Genomic DNA, 26,678 nt, shown 5'->3' on the forward strand with positions numbered 1-26,678 from the left:
ACCAGGAGAGAGAGTGAAGGCCTTATCAACGCATTCAACAACAGAATATTTTCGGTTAGAGAGGAGTTCACAGTTACTCACCTCTGAAGAATTTATGAACCTAATGTTCAAGTCTTGGCATAGAAAAATTGAAATTTAGGAATCTAAACAGAGAAAGAAGGAGTTGGCCAAGGAAAAGAGAGATTCAGGGATTGCAGTAGCAACAACTTGGGCAAAGAAAAAGCTTGAAAGACAAAAAACAAGGGAAGAGAAGGAACATAAAAAGCAGTTGGCAAGCAAGAGAGGAAGGCAAGAAAGGCTCAACAAGTGCTGAAAAAAGAAGGGGTGACAGACAGGGAAGAGTATGGTGCAAGTCAGTGAGAGGCAAACAGGTTGATGTCCAACACTTTGGACCACATTGTAGATCATACACCATTGTACTAGGACCTGATTAACATCCAAGTCCCCCACTATCAGCCAGGGGTTATACCCACCTCCTATACACTTACCAGTGTAGGGGTAAATCCTATGTATTATAGGCCACCTCCAGTTAGTGTTGGGGTTAGTAGAACAAGTGGGCAATTCAGCTATTCAACCCCTCCATGGTTACAAGGAGTAAATTGGACTCAACCATATGGCAGAAACTTGGCTCAGACCGGCACTTCAACAAGTTTGGGCAATTCAAAAAATGGAGGCCATCAAGCATAGGGGTGGCATGACTTTTTTGTTTGTAACCAAATTGCAATGTGGATGAAGTTACCATCCCTTTTTGGTTTGTTGCAATGTAAGTTCCAATGTGTATTTGGATACAGTTCAAAAGACAAACATACAGTTTAATATACTAGTTAAATATACAATATGTTTCGAGTATGGTTTATAATTTATAATGTTACAAAAATAACTAACTAGCATGTTACAAGAACTAACTAACTGACTAACTAAATTCCAATGTTACAAAAACTAATTGATTACAAAAACCCTGCATAATTTATAATGTTACAAAAACTAACTAACTGACATGTAACATAAACTAACTAACTGACTAACTGTTACATAACATAGTCATTCCCATTGTTACATAAGCACTCCAACTGTTACATAACATAATTATTAAGTTCACCAAATATTTAGTTGTTACATAACATAAGCACTCCAACTAGATTTCATGTAGCAATGCCTTGAAAAAATCTTCAAGAACTTCATCGTTGTAAGTTAATACACTTGAGAATTCAATCAAATTTAACTACAACAGAAATTTAAGGTTCTTTATGTTACCATCCTATTCAACGAATGAATGACACTTAGATGCAAGTAAATAATGCAAGTGTCAATTTTTATACTGGCTCGAGCTACTAAGTGGAATATGCAAAGACTGAGATGACAAACAAATTATTATGGTATTAAAAGAATGGCAGTCTATGCTTCCTCTTATGAAACCTTACTCAACAAGGCCACCACTTCCCACAGATAAATTACTTGTGAAGGCCACCATAAGGTTGCATAATTATATAATCTTCAGTTATTTAACCACCTACATCATGAAAGACCAATTAATTGGTTATTTTTCCACTGTAGTAAGCTATAGAACAAGACCTCACTTTTGCAGATTATTTCCCAACCACGAGGAACCCTCTCACATCACAATCTTGTATGTCTCCTAGTTAAGCATGTGCGACACATAGAAGGCAGGGTTTGGAGCAAAGTGGTAAGAACACAAATAAACTAGAATGTGTTACAACCCCATCTGGAGAAGCCACAATTGCTACAACTCCACCATGAGACAACAAAATTACAACTCTAGAAGCTACAATAACCCCAAAAGCAACTACAATTATGAGAGTTGTAGTTGTAGAATACAATGTTGCAACTCAAGTATCCACATAATACCCTGGTGTTCCGACTAAATAAGAAATACTCAAGGTATAAAGAGAGATGAAGGTATCCATGATAGCAATGTGAATTCATAGCAATTAAACCCCTAAGAAAGAGACGGTCCATATGATGCATAAAAAAAATCCTTGGTGTTGTGTTGCCTCTTTGCTATGTATTCTCGGCCTTGCACTGAAGTCCCTCTACCGAACTGCCTCTCTTTGCACAAGCTCACTCCAAATTCTCAGCAAACCACGCCCCAGAATTTCGAATTAGCTCAAGTGTTGCTCTCTTTCTGTGTGTTCTCCAACTAATCCCAAACCTCCCTTTATACTTTTCCTGTTGAGAAATCAACATCCATGATCTAATCTCTAATCAATGGCTAAGATTAAATTAGACTTGATCCTCGTCTCTTAGTAGCTTCTCACCCATATTTTCATTAATACCCATTAATATTTTAATTTTCCTAAGTTTAGACTTAAGAACCCCATTAAAAATATTAATTAATTTAATAAAAAACAATCCGGGTGGACTTTCACCAAACAATTTCTGGGTCTTGGAGATCTCATGTGTTCTAGCCCCTCCACGAAATTTCGGAGCTAGAGCACATTCAATGCTACCCAACAAATCAACATTACCATATTGTCAGGATCTACACAAACTATAACCTTTTCCTTTTCTCTTGCCATTTGTAAGATCAGACGGTATCTAGTCCAATTCATTATGCCAAATCCTAAATCACAATAGCACCGATTATCTTCTTCATTAATCTATACCCCATGTTTTTCTCTGACCAGGTGACTGTAGGCATTATTCAGCTTCCAAAATGCTTTTTACTCCCATTTTTCCAAAATATTTACTTTTAAAGGACCAAAAAGAATCTCTCGGACAAGCTTAATATCCATGTATTCTTGTTTTGCAGAGTTAGGGGCAGAGAAAACAAACTGCTTCCTACGTTTAAAGTCATCTTTTTTACCTTCTTCATTTCTGCACTAGATAGCATGAACAAAGAGATATTAGTCATATTGTGAGCTTCTCTAGACAACAAGTCTGCTACACAATTCAAATATCTCAGTTTATGTACAATATCAAAATCAAAATACTACATTGAAACAACCCATTTTTATACACGAGTATGGTTGTTTGTCAGTAGGTTGTTGTTTAACATGACTGCTAAAATCTTTAAATTTGTTTTGATGATAAACTTAATAGGCTTCAAGTATAACTTGAAATGTTGGATGGTCTTTTTGACAGCGAACAACTCTTTGTGGTTTGAAGGATAATTCAATTCTACTCTTAAAGTACCAGAGGCATAGACAAAAATTTCTTCTTTGTTATCAAGCTCTTCTATCAGAACTCCTCCCCATACATTCTGTGAGGCATTAGTCTCTACTATGTATCTACCCTTTTTAATAGGTAGAGAAAGAGGAGCCAAACATTGGACTTTCTGCTTAATGTTTTGGATGGTTGTTGTCATTTCCTCTATCCAGGCAGGAGGATTCTTCTTGAATCTCCTACAGAATATGTATATCAAAGGCTTGCCCTTTATAGAATGGTCTTATATAATTCAGGGTTCCCAAAAACCTCTGTAGTTGTGTTTTATCTAATATATGATCTAGATAACTTTTGAAGATCTTCAAGACATGTTCTTGGAGAAGAATTTGTCCCTTTGCTATTTTATATCCCAAGAATTCAATTTATGTTTTTCCTATCTCCATCTTTGTTGTAGAAAGTACTAAGCCATGTTGATATACCAGATCATAAAACTTTTGTAAGTGCTTAAGATGTTCTTGGAGATTTTTGGAACAGATTACGATATCATCAATATATATTATTATCCAAGGATAATCTCTGAAGATGTCCTCCATTCTCTTTTGAAATCCTCCCGTGGCATTTTTTAACCCGAATGGAATTATTGTCCACAAATATTGTCCATGAGGGGCAACAAAGGTTATTTTATACCAATCTTCTGGGGCAATGCCAATTTGATAAAACCCAAACTTCAAATCAAACTTACTAAAAAGTACCTTTCCCTTAATTTTTTGTAGCATGGAGGCTTTATTAGGTAATGGATACCTAATTGGCTAGAGAACTTTATTTAGTGGTTTATAATTTACCACTAACCTTGGTTTTCCTCTCTTTTGCTCTGAGTGCTTGTTAACATAAAATCTTCTGCAAGCCCAAGCACTTTTAGATAATTGATAAGACCTTTTGATAAAAGATATTTTATCTCATCTTGGCATATTTTTAATTTTGATGGACTCATTAATGCTGCATAAACCTATAAAGGAATAATCTTTGCCAAGGGATCATAGGGAAGATTTACAAAATATTTCTCTCTATGCCAAAAAGCATTAGGAGACTCTGAAGTACAATCTTCTCTTATCTTTTTGGATATTTCTTTAAGAACACTTTCTAAATGCAATTCTGCATAGCAGATGCTACGCTCCATTTTGTTTAAGTCCACCAATGGCATCAAAGAATATGAAGACTTCTTTTGCTTAGTTTTTTCTTCAACAATTCTACTCTTACAAACACCATCTATGCACATTGGTCTCTAAATTTGTTGATTTTCTAAATGAAATAACAATTCATGCTTCTTTACATGAAAAGTAATTGGACTAACCATTTTGATAAAATCATATCCTAAAATGCAGTCATGTGGAATTTCCTGTACACCATAAAATGCAGCTTCTAATTTTTTACCTTTAATCTTTATAAGTAAGGGATTTGTTTCACCAAAAAATATTACCTCGGTCTTATTTACAACAGTCCCTCTGAATTGGTTTCATTTCCATAGATATGCAGGAATGACTTGTTTTCTCATCAGATTAAGTTGTGTACCTGTATCTACCAAACAATCTACCTAGTGGCTTTCTATTATCTAAATAAATCCATACTTTTATAAAAAAACTTAACTCATACAAAAAAATAATGTAGGGTATTCTTTTTCTTGGCCCATTATCCTTTCTTCATCAGCCATGTGTTTTTCTTCTTTAATTTCAATTCCTTTGTTCTTCCTCCTATATCCTATTTTATAAGTTGGATCAAATTCTATTTCAGCATACGCTTTGGTCATATCTTCATCTAAAGAGAATTTATTCTAATCTAATGGCCTCTAATAAGCTTTTAAGCTCTTTCACTTTTTCTATAGTTGTTTTAGCTATTTTATTTTGTTCTTCAATCTAGACTAATAAAAGAGCGTCTTTATCTCTTCGAAATTATTGTTTGTCATAATGTTTATATGGACAAGAATAAATGTCAACATGATTGTAAATGGTTGGATTTTCCTTCCAAGGAGAACTACTAAAACTCTCAAATTGCCTAACACCAGACTCGACAACTTGTTGTAAGATCAAATATCCTTCAACTCTTAACTCAATTCTTTCTTGAACTTGCCAAACAGGAAGAGTATCTAACTTTTGTCTAATCTTTCTTCAGGACTCCTTCGTTTAGTAGTAAAAAGCATAAAAATATCATATTGTGGCCATGGAGTTTGCAAAGTTTGGCAATATTCTTCAAAACTTGGATATTGAGAATTTTCATAAGGAATTGACAAGGTCTTATCCCCTCCCCAATTTTGTGGATCTAGAAGACAAAATTGATCACCAAGATGTTTAGTATCAAAATTAGAAGAATAAGTAGAGGAAGAGTATCTTCTTCATTGGTAGAAAGAAGGATGATGTCATGAGTCTGTGGAGGTGGAGAAGTTGAATAAACAAAACAAAGATCCCACCATTCAAGATTGTCTTCTGTGAAAAGAGCAAAAAGATGGGAATTTTTTGCTTTCTTGGGACACTTATTTGCCCAATGTCCCGGCTTGTGGCAATTGTAACAAAGAGAAAATTTTCATGGGGTACAGTGTCTTTTGAGATACGGTTTTTTGGAAATAGAATGCTTATGATGGCAGACTTTAAAGGCTTTATAATAAAAACCAGGGAGATTAGGAGCCCAATGGGACTTAAAAGGATACATCTTATATTTTTCTGCACCTTTTACAATGGCAAGATGCATAATTAATGCATGGATGTCCTCTATTAAAAGCACTATAACCCCACTCTAGCATTTTCCCTATATTTTTACACAAAGAGGGAGTAAACATATTATGAAACCTTTTAAAATCTTTTGATACCCTCTTTTCAAGACAATGTTCTTGAATAACCATATCTATATGATAATCTGCCATGGCAAGCGTCATGCCTTGCAATATGACATCTTTATCTTTAAAATATTGCTCAATTGCATCTGGAAAAGCACCTAGGAAATTGCAAATATAATACTTAATATAAGTAGGATAAGTAGCTTTGCCAGCGCCTGTAAACAGTTTTTGCATATAACAAAAATATTTATGCTTGAGAGACAAATCTCCCAATCTCTGAGACATGAAGAGACATTGAAGATGCTCTGCATAAAACTACAGTGCTAAAGCCTCAAGCAAGTCAATGTTTGCAGTAGTAGAATTTAAGAATTCGTCTTTAGTTACTTGTGGTAACCAACGCCACCATTCCCATGCAAGACCAATAAATCCTACTATCAGGAGATTAGCCATATGCCTTGGAGTAATTGTATTATCTTTAGCCCTTTTAGAAATACTCCAATTTCCAAGAAGTTGTAATGATTTTTTAATTTCTTCTCTACTCTGACATCCTATATTGAGCACAAGATGTTCTGGCATTGTGGCTATAAGTCTATTCATTCCCACGATGCCAAGATTTCCTATATTAGTTATTCTTAATGTATTTGTAGAGGCTTCGCCCATGGTTTCATCATACCCTTCAAGGCCTTTAATTTCCAAAACTAGAAGATCCAAATATTTTGGTGTATCTAGTAATATAGGGTCCCATTGGCTAATTGTAGCCATATCTTTTAAGGTAATAAGAAATAATTTATTTGATATCCCAAAATCCCATTCAGGTTGTAGTTTTGGCTCAACTTCACAAGTAAAAAGGTCATGAGAATTTTTTTCTTTTGAGACTAGGCTTAGAAGTAAGTTCATCTTTTGGGATTTCCTGTGAGAAAGGAAAGCTGACAAAATTTCTTACTAGCTTATGGAATGACTTAGAAAGTTCCATGACTTTGAAATAGATCTTTTCTAAAACATAAAGCCTAATATTAAGCTTTTCTATAGTTGTTTCTATTAATTCAGTGTCACTCAAAAAATGAGATACTATATCCAATTTATCTGAAAGCTTTTGAAGCACTTCTCTTTCAAACTTATTAGAGGCAATAATCCTCAAAAGATCTTTATGAATGTCATCAAGTTTCTTGGCTATTAAATTTGCTTGGAGATTTGAAGATTTTAACAAATTACACTCATCAGAGACACTTATATCTACTACTGATGACTTGACTGGTAAATACTATTGTTTGATTTTTCCATCAAATTGATACTGATGAAAAGGAGTGGCTAGAAGATTTCTCCTGCAATAAATGAAAGTTCCCCTATTGGAAATTTGATTGTCATCTTTGTATTTTCTCTAGGAAGTGTTACAGAGAACATATACAAGCCTACAGACTTAGAAGATTCTACTCCATATACTGCATTTATTTTGTCGATGCAAGCTAGACAATCTGTATATTCTCTAAAATGGCCTACAGGTTTTCTCTTATGAGATTTGCAGGTATGTTGCAGAGTTGCTATTTGCAGAGAAGAATGGCAAGCACTAGGTGAGATATGTCCAAAAGATAGTTGTTCTTTAGTGATTTGCAATGGCACTAGATTTCTAAAAGAATTTCATATTTTAGTTTCTAGCAAAGCTTGCTTATATGTATGATATTTGTTTTCCCAAAAAGTCGGGTAACTCATTCCTGTCCAATCAAATGTAACAAGTTGGTTATTGGAAGAATGGTTTGTTTCAAGAATGTTGTGTAAATGGGAAGGTTTTTCAACAAAGGGTCGGAGTGAGGGAAAGTATCATTCAAAAATATGACTATTACCATATTAATTGACAAATGAGAGATGAAACAAACATATCAAATCCTCTGAGAAGAATATAAACTTTGAGTAAATCATATATATAAGGATCATCTAAAGCAACTGCATATTTGGGATAAACTATGTAGAAGGTTAGTCCATCATGTAATGGGGTAGGAAAATCCTCCTATTAGTGCATTTGCAAAATAGTTGTGCCTTATATCTACTATACAACAAAGAGAATGTAAATTCAAGAAGGGTCTAACTAATGGTTGTAGTCCAAACTTTATTGCACCAAGATGATAATATTTATACTTGTGCTTCTTTCCCCAATCTATTAGATCTTTGTCTAGGAGATTTATGTGCAGTGGTTCATCATTAGAAGTAAAAGGTTGGTTTGCAAAGTAGACTTTTATAAAGGAATGTGAAAAATATCCACATCCATGAATTTTGTATACATCCTTGGGATAAATAGGTGGAAGTTCCAATTCAGTGGATGAATGAGGTCCTAATATAGAAATAAGTCCTCTACTAGTGCTAAATTTTGACAGAGAAGAAAATCAACAATCTTTAAGCATAGTTGTTTAACCAAGGGTATTTTCAAATGATTACTCTACTATATTTACTTCATCCATTAAGGGATCCATAGTTTATTTAGAGCAAACTTTGGTGAGAGCTAGGAGTGAACTCTTTAGGGAATGACAACCCGATACAAGATTTTAACTAACACATATTCAAATTCAAGGCTTTACAACCTCACATCTCAACTAAAACTCTTGAAAACATCATTGACATTGAACATGTAATAGAATTCCTTAATGAAAACTTTTGAAAGAGATATTCTTGAAATTAGAATAACTGCTTACAAGCTTTCATGTCCATAACATTCATTCCAATTGAATTAGGCTAAATGATTACTCTACTATATTTACTTCATCATTAAGGGTACCATAGTTTATTCAGAGCAAACTCTGGTGAGAGCTAGGAGCGAACTCTTAGGAAATGACAACCCAATACAAGATTTTAACTAACACATATTCAAATTCAGGACTTTACAACCTCACATCTCAACTAAAACTCTTGAAAACATCATTGACATTGAACATGTAATAGAATTCCTTAATGAAAACTTTCGAAAGAGATATAATTGAAATTAGAATAACAACTTACAAGCTTTCATGTCCATAACATTCATGCCAATTGAATTAGGCTCTAATACCATCATGACTGTTGGATCGCTCACTTATGCTCATATGAGTTAAACATCAAACTGGCTTACAGAGTCTACAACCTTTACAACTGAAAACCGACATTGACATTGCTTACAAACTCAAGATAACTTAAGAGTCTCGCCACTTTAGGTTCTCAAAAAATAACAAATATTAAATCAAGCAAAGGTCTATGGCTTTCTACAAGGCCAGTATCCATGAAAACATAGAGAATATTCAAGATTTGCTCATTCTTGTCAAATTTTGATAGGCAATATCACCATTTTTTGTGATCAAATTATCATGATAAACTATATAAAAAATTTACATAAACTTGCACAAGCAAATCTTTGATCTCTTAATCTTGGACTCAATTAGATTATTTCTTCTAACATTATTATTTATGGTTCATATTAAAATGTTGATTAATATTATTTTATGACAAGAATAATTACTATATATTAGTATTATTAACTAATTTAATTATAATTTGAAATAGTAAATGCCACATTGTGTTGAGTTACTATTATGGTAGAAGGTTGCCACAAATTCAAATTTAAAGTGTGCATAAAATTTATTTAATAATAGAATTATACCAATAGTATGTTTGATACACTAACAACTTTAATTTTAGGTACCACTATAATAATAATTTTGTTTGCATTAAGTACCATATTTTATTTTATTAGGAGGTTGATAACGTTTTATAATCGACCAGAGAAAAATTTATATAAAACTCATATTGTGTTTAAATTTATTCTTTTAACAATCAAAACCTAATTATAAAATAGAAAATATATTAGTATGATTTATGCCTATTAATATTATTCATTGTTTTATATTAATTTAAATTTAAATTCATCAAAGATTAATGAATAAAAACAAAAACAAAAAATCATTTACATATAAAATTATATAATGAAATTAATAATAATCAATGGTTGATACTATTATTAAACCTAAATTTTGGTTATATTTTTATATTATTGCAACTTTTTTTTTCTAGATTGACTCATTATAGTAATTTTAGGAAACTGTGTCATTTTAGAGTGTATTTATAAAACTATGAAATGGCGTAACACCAATTTTTGTGATAGTTATAATATCATAATATCATATCATTTTCATCGAAACGTTATCTTTCTCCCATTGAAAGCATGGCATTGATATCTTATGTATAAGATGAGGTTATAAAAAAAAAATAAGATTCGTAAAATTGCTTGTAACTCTAGCCAAAACCACCATCAACTCAAGTGGGGATGGCATAAGAAGAGCAACCTTGGGTTGAGCATTGGGAGATAAAGGAGGAGATCATTTTGTAGAATGCAAATATTAACATTAAAAATATTATTACATCGAAAACCTTATTATTATTTAATAGTGGAGTGATAAAGATTTTACAATAAAAGGAAACTAGATTTTATATTAAGGAGGCGATCAACTAAAATCTCAAAAACTATAAACAACTAGACTTTTTTCAAGTTGTGTAAAGAAGAAAATAAACACTCTTAAAATAAGAACAAACTCACATTATCTCCATAGTGAAACTAGGCATAATTGGTAAATTCTAAAAATACCATGGGAGGAAAGCCTTTGGCACATTTCTAACACTAAGAGAGTTGAATATGAAAACCACTAAGTTTTCTTCGATTGTCACGATTATACTCATATTGGATCTAAATTTCAAAATATTTGTAACACTATTATCCTTCTTAACCTTTTAACTCAACAAAACTATGTTGATCTTGAAATGCTTCTCAATGCTTTTAACATAAAAGTAAAGTTCTAAAGAATTATGAGTATTCACTTTATGCCCTACAAAGGCCCAAGAGACCATATTCACTCCTGGTGGAGGTTAATCATCATCATCATTGCCATCATCAATATATATTACTAGCACTTGCACCAAAAGGGTGCAAAGACATAACGATAGAAGTGTACATAAATGTAGAGTGACGTAGAGGTAGCACTGCAAGAAACAAAGATGTGGATGTGGAAGGCGTGAGGAATCAAGAGGCTAAAGTATTGGTAAAATAGAGTTTTCTAAGTGGGTAAAAGTGCATTATGCAATATATCATATTTTTATCATCGAACTCATAACTAAACTAGAAGCAATCTTCGAGGAAACATTAGTTATGCTGGAAAAAACAAGTATGTGCATGAGTTTAGATCTATGTTGCACAGGTTCACGAACCAGGGGGTGGGGTTCTCGAATCCATCCCGGGTCTCGTCTCCAAGTTCCAGATTCGAGTACGGGTGCTTCTTAGATGAACCCATAAGAACCGAGTTCTTCTATGAAGAACCACATTCTCCATTAGAAAAAATTGGGTTCTTTTGTCTTGACGGGTATGGAGAACCTTGATGATGGGTACTTGGAACCCCAAAATTGGGTTCTTTGGGGTTCATTTTAGTTTTTATTTTTAAATTTTTAATTAATTTAATGGGCTTCCCTTAATATTCCAGGTAGCTAATTCTTCATCTTGTGAGAGGAATTGGAGTACTTATGTCTTTATCCATTCAGTAAAGAGAAATAGGTTGGGCTCAAAGAAGGCAAATAACTTAGTGTACATTCATAGTACACTTCGTCTCATATCTCGAAAAGACCCTGGGTACAAGGAGGGTCCTTTCAAGAGATGGTATCAATACATAGATGATGTTATGTGTGTGGACGAGGAGATACAACCAGATGGCCTTATGGAGCTACCTCCAGTTGCTATGGATGAGCATGTGCCTCAAGATGAGAGTTGCTATGGATAAGCATGTGCCTCAAGATGAGAGTGATTCTTACCTGGAGAGCAGGCTAACTAAAAGTCTAAGTGATGTTGATGACATGGCTTCAGGAAGCCATTGTTCACTATTAGCTATTTTTATTTTAATATTTTAAAATTTCCTAGTTCATGTTTGGAGATGCCTTAAGGCAAATTTTGAATATAGTATGACAATGTACATATATCACGACTCTTATTAATATGTGAACTCCAATTTGCACTTGATATCAAACTAGAAATTTTGAAATTTCAATGTGAATGTTGAATGTTTAATAATGTGCATGTTTAAATATTTAAAATTTAAATCATAAATATTTTAGTTTTCTTGTTTAAAGTTGAAAAATATACAAATTCATATATATTATAATTTATAAAATATATTATACCCTTGAAGAACCCATGCACTTGTTTCAAAAAATGACGTACCAGTACCTGTCCCCGTACCCGTCCCCGTCCCCGAACCCACATTTCTTGGCAACATAGGTTTAGATTGGGATGTTTAGTTATAAAATTGAAACAGTATATTCTGCTAGAAATGAAACTATAATTATATTATGCTAGAAATGAAATTATAATGCATGCATATACTGCTAGAAATGTAATTACGATCACAAGCTTTACACATGGTATTACATATAAGACATTTCTTTGTATTTTTAATACTTGAGATTTGTAAAGTGGTTATGACAAACTGTATAATAATCTAGAGAAGAGATAAAGCTAACTGTTAAATCTATAAAATATATATATATATATATATATATATATATATATTCAAATTAATAATATTGACAAATTCACCATGGGCAAAACCCAAAAATTAGATTTAATCAGTTCCTTTCCGTCCAATCTTGAGGGATAAGCCATGCACATTTAATCACTTCAAAACCCAAAAATTAGATTTAATCAGTTCCTTTCCGTCCAATCTTGAAGGATAAGCCATGCACATTGAATCAGTTCCTTTCCATCCAATCTTGAGGGATAAGCCACGCACATGGATCGATAAAAAGATAATAATATTAATGTTCAAGAGGAGATTAAATGCATATAACTTTAACCACCACTTCATAAGCAATGCATGTACTATATGAATTTTGATATTAAGAAAAAAATATTCTTAAACAACAAATAAAGTTATCTCGAATTTTAATTTTTGTGTAATAAATATTTGGTAGGTGCAATAAACTACCCACCCATTTTGATTGCAAACGTAAATTGTACGATCTGTATCTGCAATACATGCTATACTACCCAATTCTTTGCACCTGAATCTGACCATTCTCTATGTATTTTCCACATCGATGACTATTCTCTATGTATTTTCCACATCGAACCGGCATTGGTGACCCCTGCCTCCTATCACACATATCTTGTGTTGGTCTACTATATTAATGTACTAACAACAGTGGGGCAGGTATGAATGATTCAGGTTATGATCAACATATCTTTCGCCATAATTTTATATGAGGCTTTTGGTTTTTCTAAATTTTATTTTATATGTAAATATATACATGAACAGTGGCAGTGACATGTGTCATACGTTTCGATTTCAAAAACTCATGCAAGGGTGACCGTGTCAATGGTCCTTTATATCCCAAGGTATCTGTAATGATCTGACATTATGGACAATTGAGATCCCAACCTTTTGGGCGGTGGAGATTTGGCAGGTGGGAGTTAGGGTAATGACTAACCCCAATGCGGTCATCCATATTCATTCTGCATGATGTTTATGGAGAAAATACTCTGATTTTTTCTATTGCCTGCAAACGCAAATGCTCTTCTGTCTGCAAATCCTTGAATGGGTTTTTGCTTATGCCCATGGCATGCTAGCTTAGTTTCGATGGCATAACTTATTATTTCTCCAACGTCATTAAAGGTATCAAGTTTTTGGACCACGTGGGATTCTCTCTTCTCTGATCCTGTACACTTTTCTTGTTAGGATCTTCTCTCTGTTTTTTTTATATTATTAATTAATTTATTTTTGTTTAGGAGGTTTCAAAGGTAGTGCAGCAGGGACATCTTTACGTCTATCGCATGATTTGTATTCTTTCAACGATACACCATTATCGTTCTCAGAAATCTGGTGTCCAAGATTCTATTTTCTTTATCGTTGTTTTTATCCTGACGAGATCCTCACGAACCACTAAATTGTGAAGCAGTTGTACAACCATTTTCTATCAATATTCTCTTTTCTCAGTCGTTCGACTCCAAACAAGTTGCCCTCGTACTCCACTCTTTTTCAATCAATTAATTGTACGGTAATAATTGAGTACGTAACTAAGAACATGTAAGTTACTCTGCGAAGAGATGAGGTCACCCCTTGTTGGGTCAGGTGCGAGGATAAATAACGCGCTGCTCCAATGGCTCGATGTGAGATAGGTTAGGTAAATGATGAAATTACATAGAATAGATAGGTAAGACCATTATTTCTTACTTCCTTCCTAGGTAGAATAGATAGACAAGACCATTTCTTGCTTCCTTCCTCGGTAAGGCCTTTTCCTTTCTCAAGCTCCCCATCCATCCAGCTAGCTCTCCAGTCAGCAAGCTAACCCGCCACCAAGCGGATCTACAAAGGGCCTTCGAGATACTTTGAAAGCACAACATGGCTCTAAACTCCTCAAATGCTTTACGGGGGTAGTAATGGGAAAGTTCTTGGGGTTTTTTATTACAAAAGATGTAATCACAGTTGACCCGGCCAAAACTAAAGTACCCTTAAAATAAAACCACCAACTAACCTCCAGGAACTCAAACAGCTACAAAGACGTCTTAGCTTAGGCAAGCTTGGGGTAGAACTTGGAAAGGGTTTTGATAATACTATCCTTTTGCTTAGTTCCGACATAAGCTTGATAGTGTTGTTCCATTGACATCCAGTAATTGTTCTGTCATCAAATACTACTAACGATGTCCCTGCATTAGGTAGTGTTCCTACTGGCTTTGATATGGAAATGTGGTGAAAAAACTGAGTAACTTACACATGCTTCCTTTAGCACCATTGCAGTAAGAAGTCATTGTTCCATGGGAAAGAACCGGGTTGTCGGATGCTCTTTTTAGGTGAAATTCATGTTGGGCTAAGTAAAATTAATTGTTTGGCTTCTGTGGATTGGCAGTTTAATTGTTCATTGCGAAGTATCAATAAATACCTTAGTATGTTTGTGCAATTTTGTCAAATGCTTTGGGCAGTGTACAACTTCGAAATAGTGGATATTTTTCTATTATAAATGCTTTTAAGGACTGTTTAAGGCAAGAATCGTGTTGAACAACATTCGATGTTCAATATTGAATAGTTGAGCCTTCTGAATTTCAAGTTCTTTAATCGGAAGTTATGTGGCATGTGCGAGGGTCATCAGTTGCCCATACAAAATGGCACCCATAATTTGAGCTTATCATCCAAGTATGAAAATGTTCTTGCTTGGGCAGGGAATGAAGGTGTTTTCAGAATAATGTTGGCAACCTCACACGGAAATTTCAAGAAAGCCTCCATGCTACAGGAAGCTTCAGATTAAAATGTGACAAAATCTTGCCAAAGATAGTAGATGCAAGGCTTTGATTTTGAGTCCTGAAAGGACCAAGCTTATAAATTCACAATTTTTGTTTATAACTTTATTATTATGAGAGCTATCACAGTAGCTCAGTGCTAATGACAAATCTCGGAGATGCCGAGGTCGAGTCCTATAGGCTTAAGAGGCTCAATTGAAACATAATGGAGAGAATTGGTCAACAGGTGACAGTGTTGATAATCGCGACATCGGTTGATCACAAACGAATCTCAATAGTGCCACTAACAAGAACCTCATAATATAATGCAATGTTCGTGCAAGAAGGCGCACAAGGGGATAATATAATGCAATGTTCTACCAAGACTCTGGTGCAAGAAGACGCACAGGGACCTGTGGGAGTACTCTCAAATGGGAGAGGCAGAGGCATAAGGGGACGAGTGGGAGTACCAACAAATTTTAGGGAAATTTCGGGGGTGCAAAGAGACAGTGGAGGTATATAATTTATATATATATATATATATATATATATATAATTCAAGTTTATATTCATCATTCGCTGTTCAATAATAAAAGCATAAAAATATTAAATAGACAATTGAATCATTGATCCATCCTCATCATTCATTTTGATACATATCTTATTCATATGACATACTCGAATGACATACTCAAGTCTCATTATTGAATTATTCATACACACCCTGAGATTTGATAAAAATAAATAAAAATCAATAATGAAATATTCAAATACTTTGATTCATATCATTCATCATTCAATGATTCATCATTCTACAATCTACATTGATTTAAAAATTAAATTCATCATTTTCGAATCTAAATTGAAAGCAAAGCATATTAGTATATTTTCAAAGTTTGAACACTAAATTTATATAACTCAAAGTTTGAACCTAGGTTTTAGACTTTTAGTTATTTAATATTTTTTTGGTCTATTTAGTTTTAATTCTAAATTTTTTTAATTGTTTTAATTCTTAATATCTAATTTGGGTCTTATTAGACAAATTTAAAGGGGACGCCCATAAGCACCCTTTTTGAAGGGGGACACCTAGACGCACCCTTTTTGGGGAGTCTGGACTTCCACACTGAGGGGGAACGCCTAGACGCACCCTTTTTGGGGAGTCTGGACTTCCACACTGAGGGGGAACGCCTAGACGCACCCTTTTTGGGGAGTCTGGACTTCCACACTGAGGGGGAATGCCTAGACGCACCCTTTTTGGGGACTCTGGACTTCCACACTGAGGGGGAATGCCTAGACGCACCCTTTTTGGGGAGTCTAGACTCACATTGGGGAAACAGTTGCGTCTCCTCGAGACTCCCCAAAAATGGTGCATGGGGAAATGCACCCCCAAGAGACTCCCCACCCCGGGTGCAAAGGGTGAGAGGAGTGCGTGCACTCGACCCTGGGAGACGCATCCCCGTGGAACGCTAATATAATGCCTATCAACATCATTTAGGAAATTTATCTACATAATTATAGGAAATTTACACTTTATATAATGCCAATCAACATCATTATAGGAAATTTACACTTTATATAATGCCAATCGACATCATTATAGGAAATTTACACTTTATAATTGACTAAATAAAAATAAATTATGAATTGGAATAGTAACATAATTTATTTTTATTATTTATCTTTTTGGGTTAAAAGCTAAGTTGATTGAAGCTCACTTCATGAATAATAAATTAATGTGTGAAAAATATCTTACTTAAAAAATTATTTAATGACAATGACATTTATGTCTAATATCTATTATTAAATTATCATTTTAACAATCGAAATCAATTATCAATAAGAATAGCAATAGCGTAGTATAAAATGATTTTTTCATGTACAAGAGGAAAGAAGGTAAACTAACTAAAATATTTATTGAGAGTGTTCAATATTTATCCTTGAATTGTTTGAATATATTATATTGAAAACAACAATTATTGATATTAGATTGCTTACATTATTTCTATTATAAATCATATTTATATTTTTGTATTAAAACCAAGTTCATCAATATTTAACTCGTAATTCATAAATTGAATAAGAAATTTCTTGCCTACTATACTTTATAGTTTATAGTTGACCAGAGAAAATTAAATTATGAATTAGAAAAACAACATATTTTATTTTTATTATTTATATTTTTGTGTTAAAACTAAGTTGATTGAGGCTTACCTCGTGGATAATAGATTTATGTGCGAGAAATATCTTACTTATAAAGTTATTTAATGGCAATGACATTAATAATATCCAATATTTACTATTAATCATTTTAACAATCAAAATGAATTATGAATAAGAATAGCAATAAATAGTATACATCCGGCTTTTCCAAATATTAGGTAAAAGAGGGTAAATTAACTAAACAAGTTATTGCAAGTACTCAATATTTATGTTTGAATTGTATGAATATATTATATAAAAAAGAACATATAATTGATATTCCTCTAAAACTTAGATTGCTTACATTATTTATATTATAATTAATATTTATCTTTTTGTATTAAAACCAAGTTCATCAAAATTTAACACTAGTATTATTAATTATTTTAATGTTGACACTAAGTAACTACTTTGTCTATGTTTAGTATAAGTTATTATACTAGTACAATGTTGGCATACCTCCAAAGTCTAGAAGTGAAAATATTTTGTAAGTCTACATGTGTCATTTGATGATCAAAATTATTTCTTTCTGAATTATAATCCAACATAATAGTATTATTTGATTTATATCAAATATAATAAGAAATATTAAGCCCACTTAAAACTTTATTTCAATTGTCTAACATTTATTCATTAAGTGTTTAAATGGTTTATATTGAAATTAGCAACTTCAATATTGTTTTAATATACCAAGTCTAAAAGATATTGTTTTTTAAGTGTACTATTGAATTTGACTATGCACATTTGATATAGTGAGAATTTAGAATGGTTTAAACAAATTTTGAACTTAAAAATTGAGTGAAAGTGTTATGTAATTCGCATAGGTATCATCACTTGATTATATTGAAGTTGAACCAAAATGTGCATATATATACTAAATAATATAAACTTCTCAAAAAATAATATGACTAGAACATTTGATATACAACAACCATTTAAAATTGTTTCTGAAGCATATTAATAGGTCCTTTAAAAGACAAAATTACATTCTTGAATCATTTCCACCTACTCTGAAGATATTCTCTCAAGTAGATGAAGGACAACTTCTACACCACATTCATTTATCTTCATCTTCTTGCATTGTTCTTTCTTTGGCATCCATGCCCAAACTATGGTATTGATTGGAATAGCGCCAAGTTTTGTCTCATCAAGATTTGGTACCGAATACCGTTCTAAAATTTTTCCATTGTATTTCCCTGAAATAGGCCTTCACCAATCAACCTTTACATGAAGACTGCCACCTTCATTGTCCTTGAAGATATCTGAGGTGGATTTTTCCATCCAAATCATCTCTCCTTCATCCTCATTTCCTGATCTAACTAGCAACATCTTTCCTTTCTCAACATCAATCATAGGATTGATTGTTGGCTTTGGCAAGTTACACTTGGATCCAACATATACTGGTTCATCTGTCACATTATTAAAATCTCCATCTATAATACTTGAGAGTACCTGGACTGGATTATGGTCATCATACATAATTTTCCTTGTCTTGGGCCAAAAATCCTCAGAAGATGAATCACTTCCATCCATTATTGTATGATCATTATATATTTCATCTAATGTATTAAGAACTCTTTCCCAATATTGTACTCTATTATTCCATCCTTCTGTACCAACTGGTGAATCATCATTGTCGATAGTGTCTTTCCACATTTTTATGTATGATGTTATTCCTTCCTTTAGTTCTTTTAAGTAGACATCATTCTCTTTGGGACGTAAGAAAGATGGCCTCCCTGTGGGCAGTTTAGGTCGACCTTCATCATCTGTATTCCACAACTCAACGGGTTCGGACCACTCAATATCTCTAATGGATTCTTTGTATCTTAGTACTGGAACATCATTTAGTACAAGAAATTGTAAGTATTGGACATTAAGATGTTCGATCAGTGCATTTTCCCCTTCATTGATGTATCCATTAAGGAAACTTTTGAAGTCATACATCTTGTCAATAAGTGTAGGTGGAAATACTCGCTTTTCTTCAATTGTACGATATGTATCCATCATTTCAGGTAAAGAATATACATCTTTACTTTTCAAGTTAGAAGACATTCTTTTATACATTTCATCTATGCCTTCATGGGTGTGCCCCACAGGTAATAACCCAACCTCAATAGTGATGAAGACACCAAGAGCAGTTAAAAGTGATAGAAACATGAAAAGATAGTGATTATTATTATCACTTGCAAATATGCCCACTTGTAACAATAAATGTGGAGGAAGAGGTTTAAAATCAACATTTTGATTTTTTGATCTTCCATCAGACTTAGAATCATCCTTGTACACTTTACATTTTGAGTAAATGCAAGTGTCAAGTAATGCATTTGAAAGGGGATTTCTTGAACATCCACTCTCATAAAGTAGATCACCATACATATCAAGGTGTGGGTCTTCCAGGTCCCTCAAACACTTTGCAAGGGATGTAATAGTAAATTGTGATCCCATATGTACAAATGGTAGGGAGAAATGACCAAAACCTCCTGTCTTATGCCCATGTGTTAGCATACCTGTCAATGACAAACCTAAGTTTGTTCCTGCAATAGATTTTGGTTTGACACGTAGCCTTGGGATTGAAGTCTTTGTTTTGTCCATTTTATCATGGATAATACTCAAATAATGCTTTGGAAACTGCTCTGACATACTTATGTGTGCATAGTAGCAATATCTTCCACACATAACAAACTTGTTGTGTTTTTTCAATCTATCTCGTGCTTTTTCTTCCAACTCTTTTGTAGTCGCTGACTTCATTTGCGCTTTCAACACAATACATTCACTACATTTACTGAAGTTGGTGTTCTTTGAAAATGCCACATCACGAAAATGAGTATTCCACATCTTGCTCATTGTTGGTTGTGATATTAATGGGTAATTAAGATTTTGGAGAGCCTCATTAATCTCTTTCAATAAAGAATTTTGTGTGTACGTTGAAGGTAACAATCTTAAAGGCACAATCTTTCCATTTTCTTCAACTTGACATGTTTCATTTGGTGAAAAAACAGAGTTATCCATTACAATCTTGTGCAATATTTCTCTAGCCACCACAGTGTGTGCACGTTCTTTGCATGTGTTGGTGTTACCATGAATGGCTTTAATATCTCCATGCTGGAAATAATGTTGGTAGTTATAGAAGGTGCTTTGAGGAATATTATGTATCTTGTACCATGCTTTCTTACAAATAATATTCCCTTCAAATCTCATGTCCTTTACTTTTCTAACAATAGGTGGTAGACCATGGTCATGGCTCTTTGACATGACTTTATTTGAGAGGAGTGAATTCAAGACAAATTCCCTAATACCATTTTTATTTTTGTCTTTCAAACCCCTTCTAGCTGCTGCAATGGCCTTCCTATCCACATGTTGAAGACAATCTTGTCTGCAACATTTAGTCGCCACCAAAAGTCGAATTTCATCCTCTTCATCTATTTTTGATTGGCATTTTGGAATTATTTTGGCAGCCATAACTTGTTTAGTCCTTTTATATGGCCTTGCTTCATGCATATCAATTGAGTTTAGATCTTTTTCATCATAAGTATCCCCATCCTGTCTATTTAATAGATTTGTGTCCTCTAGAACATCCAATATTGCAATTTCCTTGGGTGGTTCCTTGAACTTTTCCTTGACCCTTAACATCTCACCATTGTTGTCCACTAACTTATTTATTGGCCATCTAACCAAACAATGTTTAGACTTATCCCCAATCCTACATATTTGGCAATTTCTATCTATTTCTTCCACAAAAACACCAAATTCCATTTCACCTAGTGTTTCACCCTCAACTATGTCATCCTCATGGACATTAACTATCATTCCTTTGGCAATGCACATGCTTGTTCCTTTGCATTTGTGTGTAAGAGAAACCTTTGTACATATGAAGGTAGCCCGATCCTTTGCAATATTTATGGCATGATCATGATAGTGAGGTTTTAAATCTGATTCTGGCCAAATCACATAAGATTCCAATGCACCCCCTAATGTATGCTCAATTTTTGTTGGTTGTGGTAGAGGAGCATCATGTTTTAACACTTTCTCAATTCTAACCACTATGCATCCTTTCTTTACCATCTTTCCATGCACCTTATGCCCAAGCTCTGTATTGAATATGGATCCCTCACCCACTTTCACTCCATCTTGTAGAAGATCTACCTTGTCTCCAAGAGAAAATGCAGAAGAACCATTTGCACCTGTAAAACAAAGTAAATAAGCTTAGTATTTGCTCAAACAAAATATTTAGTATACTCTCAATAACACTTAACACATGCTTCAAGATTTTGATTTACCTATGTTGAGCCTTAAATCCATGATATTCCATTGATAAGTGTCCCCTTCATCAACATCCTCCGCAATCAAATGTGGTTGAGTCACATGAATTATCAAAACTGTAACATAGTCTGCATTATTCCTTTCTTGAGTATAGTAAGTTCCAGCCTTTGTAGATTCAACCCTTCCGAGCCCAATAACTTGACCATTAATTAGGAGGTCAACGTAATCCCCTTTTGTCAAAATTATTTTTTCCATTGTAACTCGTACCAATTCTGTAACAACTCAATTGTAATTTGTAATTTTAGTTAAACCATGTAAAGTATGATTTTATATTTTAGCTAGAACACAACTTTCAAAAAAATAATATGGATGAAATAATTTAGAATATTATGGTAGCCATTTTGTATTCACTGAAACATTATTCCCCGTCATCTAGTGCTTGGTACCAAAATATACTTTATATATATATATATATATATATATATATATATAACAATTAGAAATCTAGGTAGCATTATAGAATGGTAGATATTAACTCATATCAAACCACCAAGTTCCTATTTAACTTTGTAAATGGCACTTTTATTATTGATGTATGTGTATACATAACGCACTAGATTTGTTTTACCTTGTAATGCTTGCATTTTTGCTAGAAACAAATTTAGCGCATGCTAGATTTGTTTTACTCTGCAATTCTTTTTTTTGTGTTAGAAACAAAACTATCGCATGTTAGATTTGTTTTACTCTACAATGCTTTTAATTGTGAAAGAAAAAATTCTTAACACACTCTAGAATTGTTTTACCCTACAATACATGTGTTTGTGCTTTTGTTTTATGCTATAATGCTTTTGTGTTTTGTATTACACTATATTTGTTTTACCTTGCAATGATTATGTTTGTGTTATAAACAAATCTAGCATGCACTAGATCTATTTTACCTTGCAATGTTTTTGTGTGCACTAGAAAGAAATCTAGCTCACACTAGATCTATTTACCCTACAACACTTTTGTTTGTGCTAGAAACAAATATAGTGCACACTAGATTTGTTTTACCCTGCAATGTTTTTCTTTATGCTAAAAACATATTTAGTGCGCTCTAGATTTGTTTTTCCCTAAAATGCATTTGTTTGTGCTTTTGTTTTACCTTGCAATGTTTTTGTGTTATGCCTTGCACTAGGTTTCTTTTACCTTACAATGCCTATGCATATCTTATAAACAAATCTAGTGTATGCTAGATTTGTTTTAACTTGCAATGCTTTTGTTTACACTACAAGGAAATCTAGTACATGTTAGATTTCTTTCACCCTGCAATGTTTGTGTTTGTGATAGAAACAAATATAACAAACGCTTGACTTGGTTGACCCTACAATGTTTTTGTTTGTGCTAGAAATAAATCTAATGCACACTACATTTGTTTTACACTTCAATGCTTTTGTTTGTACTTGAAACAAACGTAGTGTGCATTACATTTGCTTTACCCTACAATGCTTGTGATTGACCTTTTGTTTTACCCTGCAATGCTTTTGTGTTTTCCTTACACTACATTTGTTTTACCCTACATTGCTTGTGTTTGTGCCAGAAATAAATCTAACAGACGCCATATTAATAAATCTAACAGACGCCATATTTGTTTTACTCTGCAATGCTTGTGTTTGTGTGGAGATTAAAACTAAAGATATCAAAAGCATAGTCAACGCTAATATTTGATGGTCTAGCCCCTTACATATTAAGAAATACCTTATTCCCCCATTATGAAAATCATTGTAAGGTAAAATAGATTTGGCACGTGGTGCTAGATTTGTTTTTAGCACAAACACAAGCATTGCATGCTAATGCAACTCTACCGCGTGCTAGATTTATTTTACCTTATAATGTTTTTGTTTGTGCTAGAAACATACCTTGCAATCATTTTGTTTTTTCTAGAAACAAATCTAGCACGCACTAGATTTGTTTTACCTTGCAATACTTGTTTTTGTGCTAGAAACAAATCTAGTGTGCGATAGATATATTTTACATTTCAATACTTTTGTTTGTGCTAAAAACAAATATAGCATGTATTATATTTGTTTTACCCTGCAATGTTTTTGTTTTTTGCTAAAAACAAATCTCGCGTACTTGTGCTAAAAAGAAACATAGCGTGTATTATATTTGTTTTACCCTGCAATTTTTTTGTGCTAAAAACAAATTTCGCGTACACGAGATTTGTCTTACCTTGTAATGCTTTAGTTTATGTTAGAAACAAATCTAACGCGAATTAGATTTGTTTTACCCTAAAATGCTAGTGATTATGCTACAAACAAATCTACCATGTGCTAGATGTTATTTACCTTGCAATGCTTGTTTTTGGGCTAGAAACAAATCCAACACATGCTAGATTTGTTTCACCTTACAATGATTATGTTTGTGCTAGAAGGAAATATGTCTTTCACTATATTTTTTTTTACCAATGTAATGCTTTTACTTGTGCTAAAAACACATCTGTTGTGGGCTAAATTTGTTTTACCATACAAACTTTGTGTTTGTGCTAGAACGAAATTTATCATAAGCTTGATTTGTTTTAGTTTGGAATGCTTCTATTTATGCTATAAACAAATCTAGCATGTGCTAGATTTGTGTTACCTTGCAAAGAATGTGTTTTTGCTAGAAGGAAATCTAGGATGTGTTAGATTTGTTTCACCTTGCAATGTTTGTGTTTTGTGCTAGAAACAAATCTAGTGGAATATATTTGTTTTACCTTACAGTGTTCATATTTGTGTTAAAAGGAAGTCTACCATACTTTAGATTTGTTTTACTTTGTCGTACTTGTGTTTATACTAGAAACAAATCTAACATGTGCTAGATTTATCATAATGCTTATGTTTATTGTAAAAAAATTATGCACATTAAATTTGTTTTACTTCCCAATGTTTGTATTTTTTGCTAGAAAGAAATCTACCGCATGCTAGATTTATTTTATAATGATTGTGTTTGTGCTAGAAACAAATATAGCATGGGATCCACTTGTTTCACCTTACAATGCTTGTGTTTGTGCTAGAAGAAAATCTAACATGTGCTAGATTTGTTTTGCCTTACAATACTTGTGTTTGTGCTAGAAGCAAATCTAGCATGTGGTAGATTTGTTTTACCTTATGATTCTTGTGTTTGTATTATAGAGAAATCTAGAGCGTGCTAGATTTGTTTTACCTTGCAATGCTTGTGTTTGTACTAGAAGGAAATATATTATTTTACATTGTCATATAGTGTTTTATTAAAATTTAACGGGACCAACTAATCTAATCATTTGTAATGAAGTATATATAATATATAAAACCGCCATACTAGTTGGAGGAGGAATTACTTGTGTATCACTTGTTTTTCATTTTCTCTTCACTACTTTACTTGGAATTGCAAATACACTTGATTCCACAATTTCCAAAAACAATTGTTGCATACATGACATGAAATATTAATAAATAACCTCTTAATACATTATTTGCATTTACATGCACAATAATATAGAAGCACGTGTTATGCAATCTTACTACAAACATAATGATATATTGAAATTCATTCAATTTGAAATTGCAATGTGTGTTTATGCTAGTAGGAAATCTAAGATGTGTTATATTTATTTTAATTTTCGGTGTTGGTCTTTGTGCTATAAACAAATTGAGCATGTGCAAGATTTGTTTCTAGCCATGCAATGTTTTTGTGTTTGTGTTAAAAACAAATTGAGGGTGCACTAGATTTGTTTTACCTTGCAATGCTTGTGTTTGTATTGGAAACAAATCTAGTGTGTGTTGTTTTACCTTGAAATGCTTGTGTTTGCGCTGGAAACAAATCTAACACGCAATAGATTTGTTTTACCTTGCAATGTTTACATTTGTGCTGAAAACAAATTTAACGCATGCTAGATTTGTTTTACCTTGCAATAATTGTGTTTGTCTTTTCGTTTTACCATGCAATGCTCGCGTTTTTCCTTACACTAGTTGTGTTTTACTCTATAATGCTTATCTTCGTGCTAGAAACAAATATAGAGAAAACCAGATTTGTTTGACCCTACAATGCTTATGTTTGTGCTATAAAGAAATATAGTGGATGCTAGATTTGTTTTACCTTGCAAAACATTTGTCAATGCTAAAAATAAATCTAACGTGTGTTAAATTTGTTTTACCCTACAATGAATTTGCTTTTGTGATAGAAACAAATCTAACGCACGCTAAATTTGTTTTCCCTTGCAATGCTTATTTTTGTGCTAGAAAGAAATATAGCACACACTAGTTTTCTTTTACCATGCAATGCTTGTGTTTGTGATGGAAACAAATCTACCGTGTATTTGATTTGTTTCATCCTACAGTGCTTATGTTTTTGCTACAAGGAAATCTAGGGTGCGTTGTTGGAAATGTAACTAGTTTCGAACTTCATAATTGTTGTTGTACTCATTTCAATATGTATCAATTGTAACAAGCAAAAGAAGAAAAGAAAAAGTTATTAGTATTAAAGCATGGGTTTCATGCTTCTTGATGATGGTCTTCTAAGTAAAAGCATGTTATTCATGCTTCTAAGATTTGTTAGGTCTTACAATTTATTGCCATGAGTCAAAGGTGTCAATATCATGTTTATAAAACCCTTTCAGACAAAATGTAATTGTAAAAAGAATTATTTTTTAGTCTAGAAAGTCCTGGAAACTCCAAAAGTACAAGTCAGACCTAGCAGCTTCAAGTCAGCCTAAAGGAGGCAATTCAACCCCTTGGAAAGGCTATAAATACAAGCACTTCGACCTCATTTGTGACTCACTCACTCACAAGTTCAATTTCAAGAAGGAAGTTCGATTTTGTTGCCGGAAAGCAAGAGAAGAAGATAGTGAAGAAGAAAGGACAAAAATCTTATTTTTTTGGGCTCTATCTCTCAATTTTTGCAGCTTCCAAGAAGGCCAAAATTGCAGGTCTGAGTTGCAGTAGGACGAGTTACAGTATCAAGTAGCTGGAAAAGCAAGATATTATATTCTGACTTCATTGACCTTGGAAA

General features: G+C 33.1%; 1 protein-coding gene across 15 annotated transcripts in view; it reads right to left on the minus strand.

The window, feature by feature from the left end:
- The window catches only part of LOC149249088 (putative ATP synthase 24 kDa subunit, mitochondrial), an 89,347-nt gene that overhangs the window by 14,747 nt on the left and 47,922 nt on the right, over positions 1-26,678 (minus strand). For 7 of the 15 annotated variants that reach the window (XM_089458630.1, XM_089458625.1, XM_089458626.1 and 4 more), the window contains 2 exons: positions 21,689-21,943; positions 21,471-21,592 (listed from right to left, as the gene is read on the minus strand). The exons of 6 other annotated variants lie outside the window; for them this stretch is intronic. In XM_089458630.1, the coding sequence (XP_089314756.1) occupies positions 21,471-21,592; positions 21,689-21,926 (360 nt within the window). In that variant the 5' untranslated portion in view covers positions 21,927-21,943. Of the gene's footprint in view, positions 1-8,932; positions 9,062-12,509; positions 12,619-21,470; positions 21,593-21,688; positions 21,944-26,678 lie in introns of those variants that run through there. 2 more of the 15 variants (XR_016266727.1, XR_016266728.1) reach the window with 2 other exon arrangements.

This window comes from Pinus tabuliformis, chromosome 7, assembly GCF_031772625.1.
Source record: "Pinus tabuliformis cultivar Carrire ecotype Pingquan chromosome 7, CPIR1, whole genome shotgun sequence".
Classification (NCBI taxonomy): Eukaryota; Viridiplantae; Streptophyta; class Pinopsida; order Pinales; family Pinaceae; genus Pinus; species Pinus tabuliformis.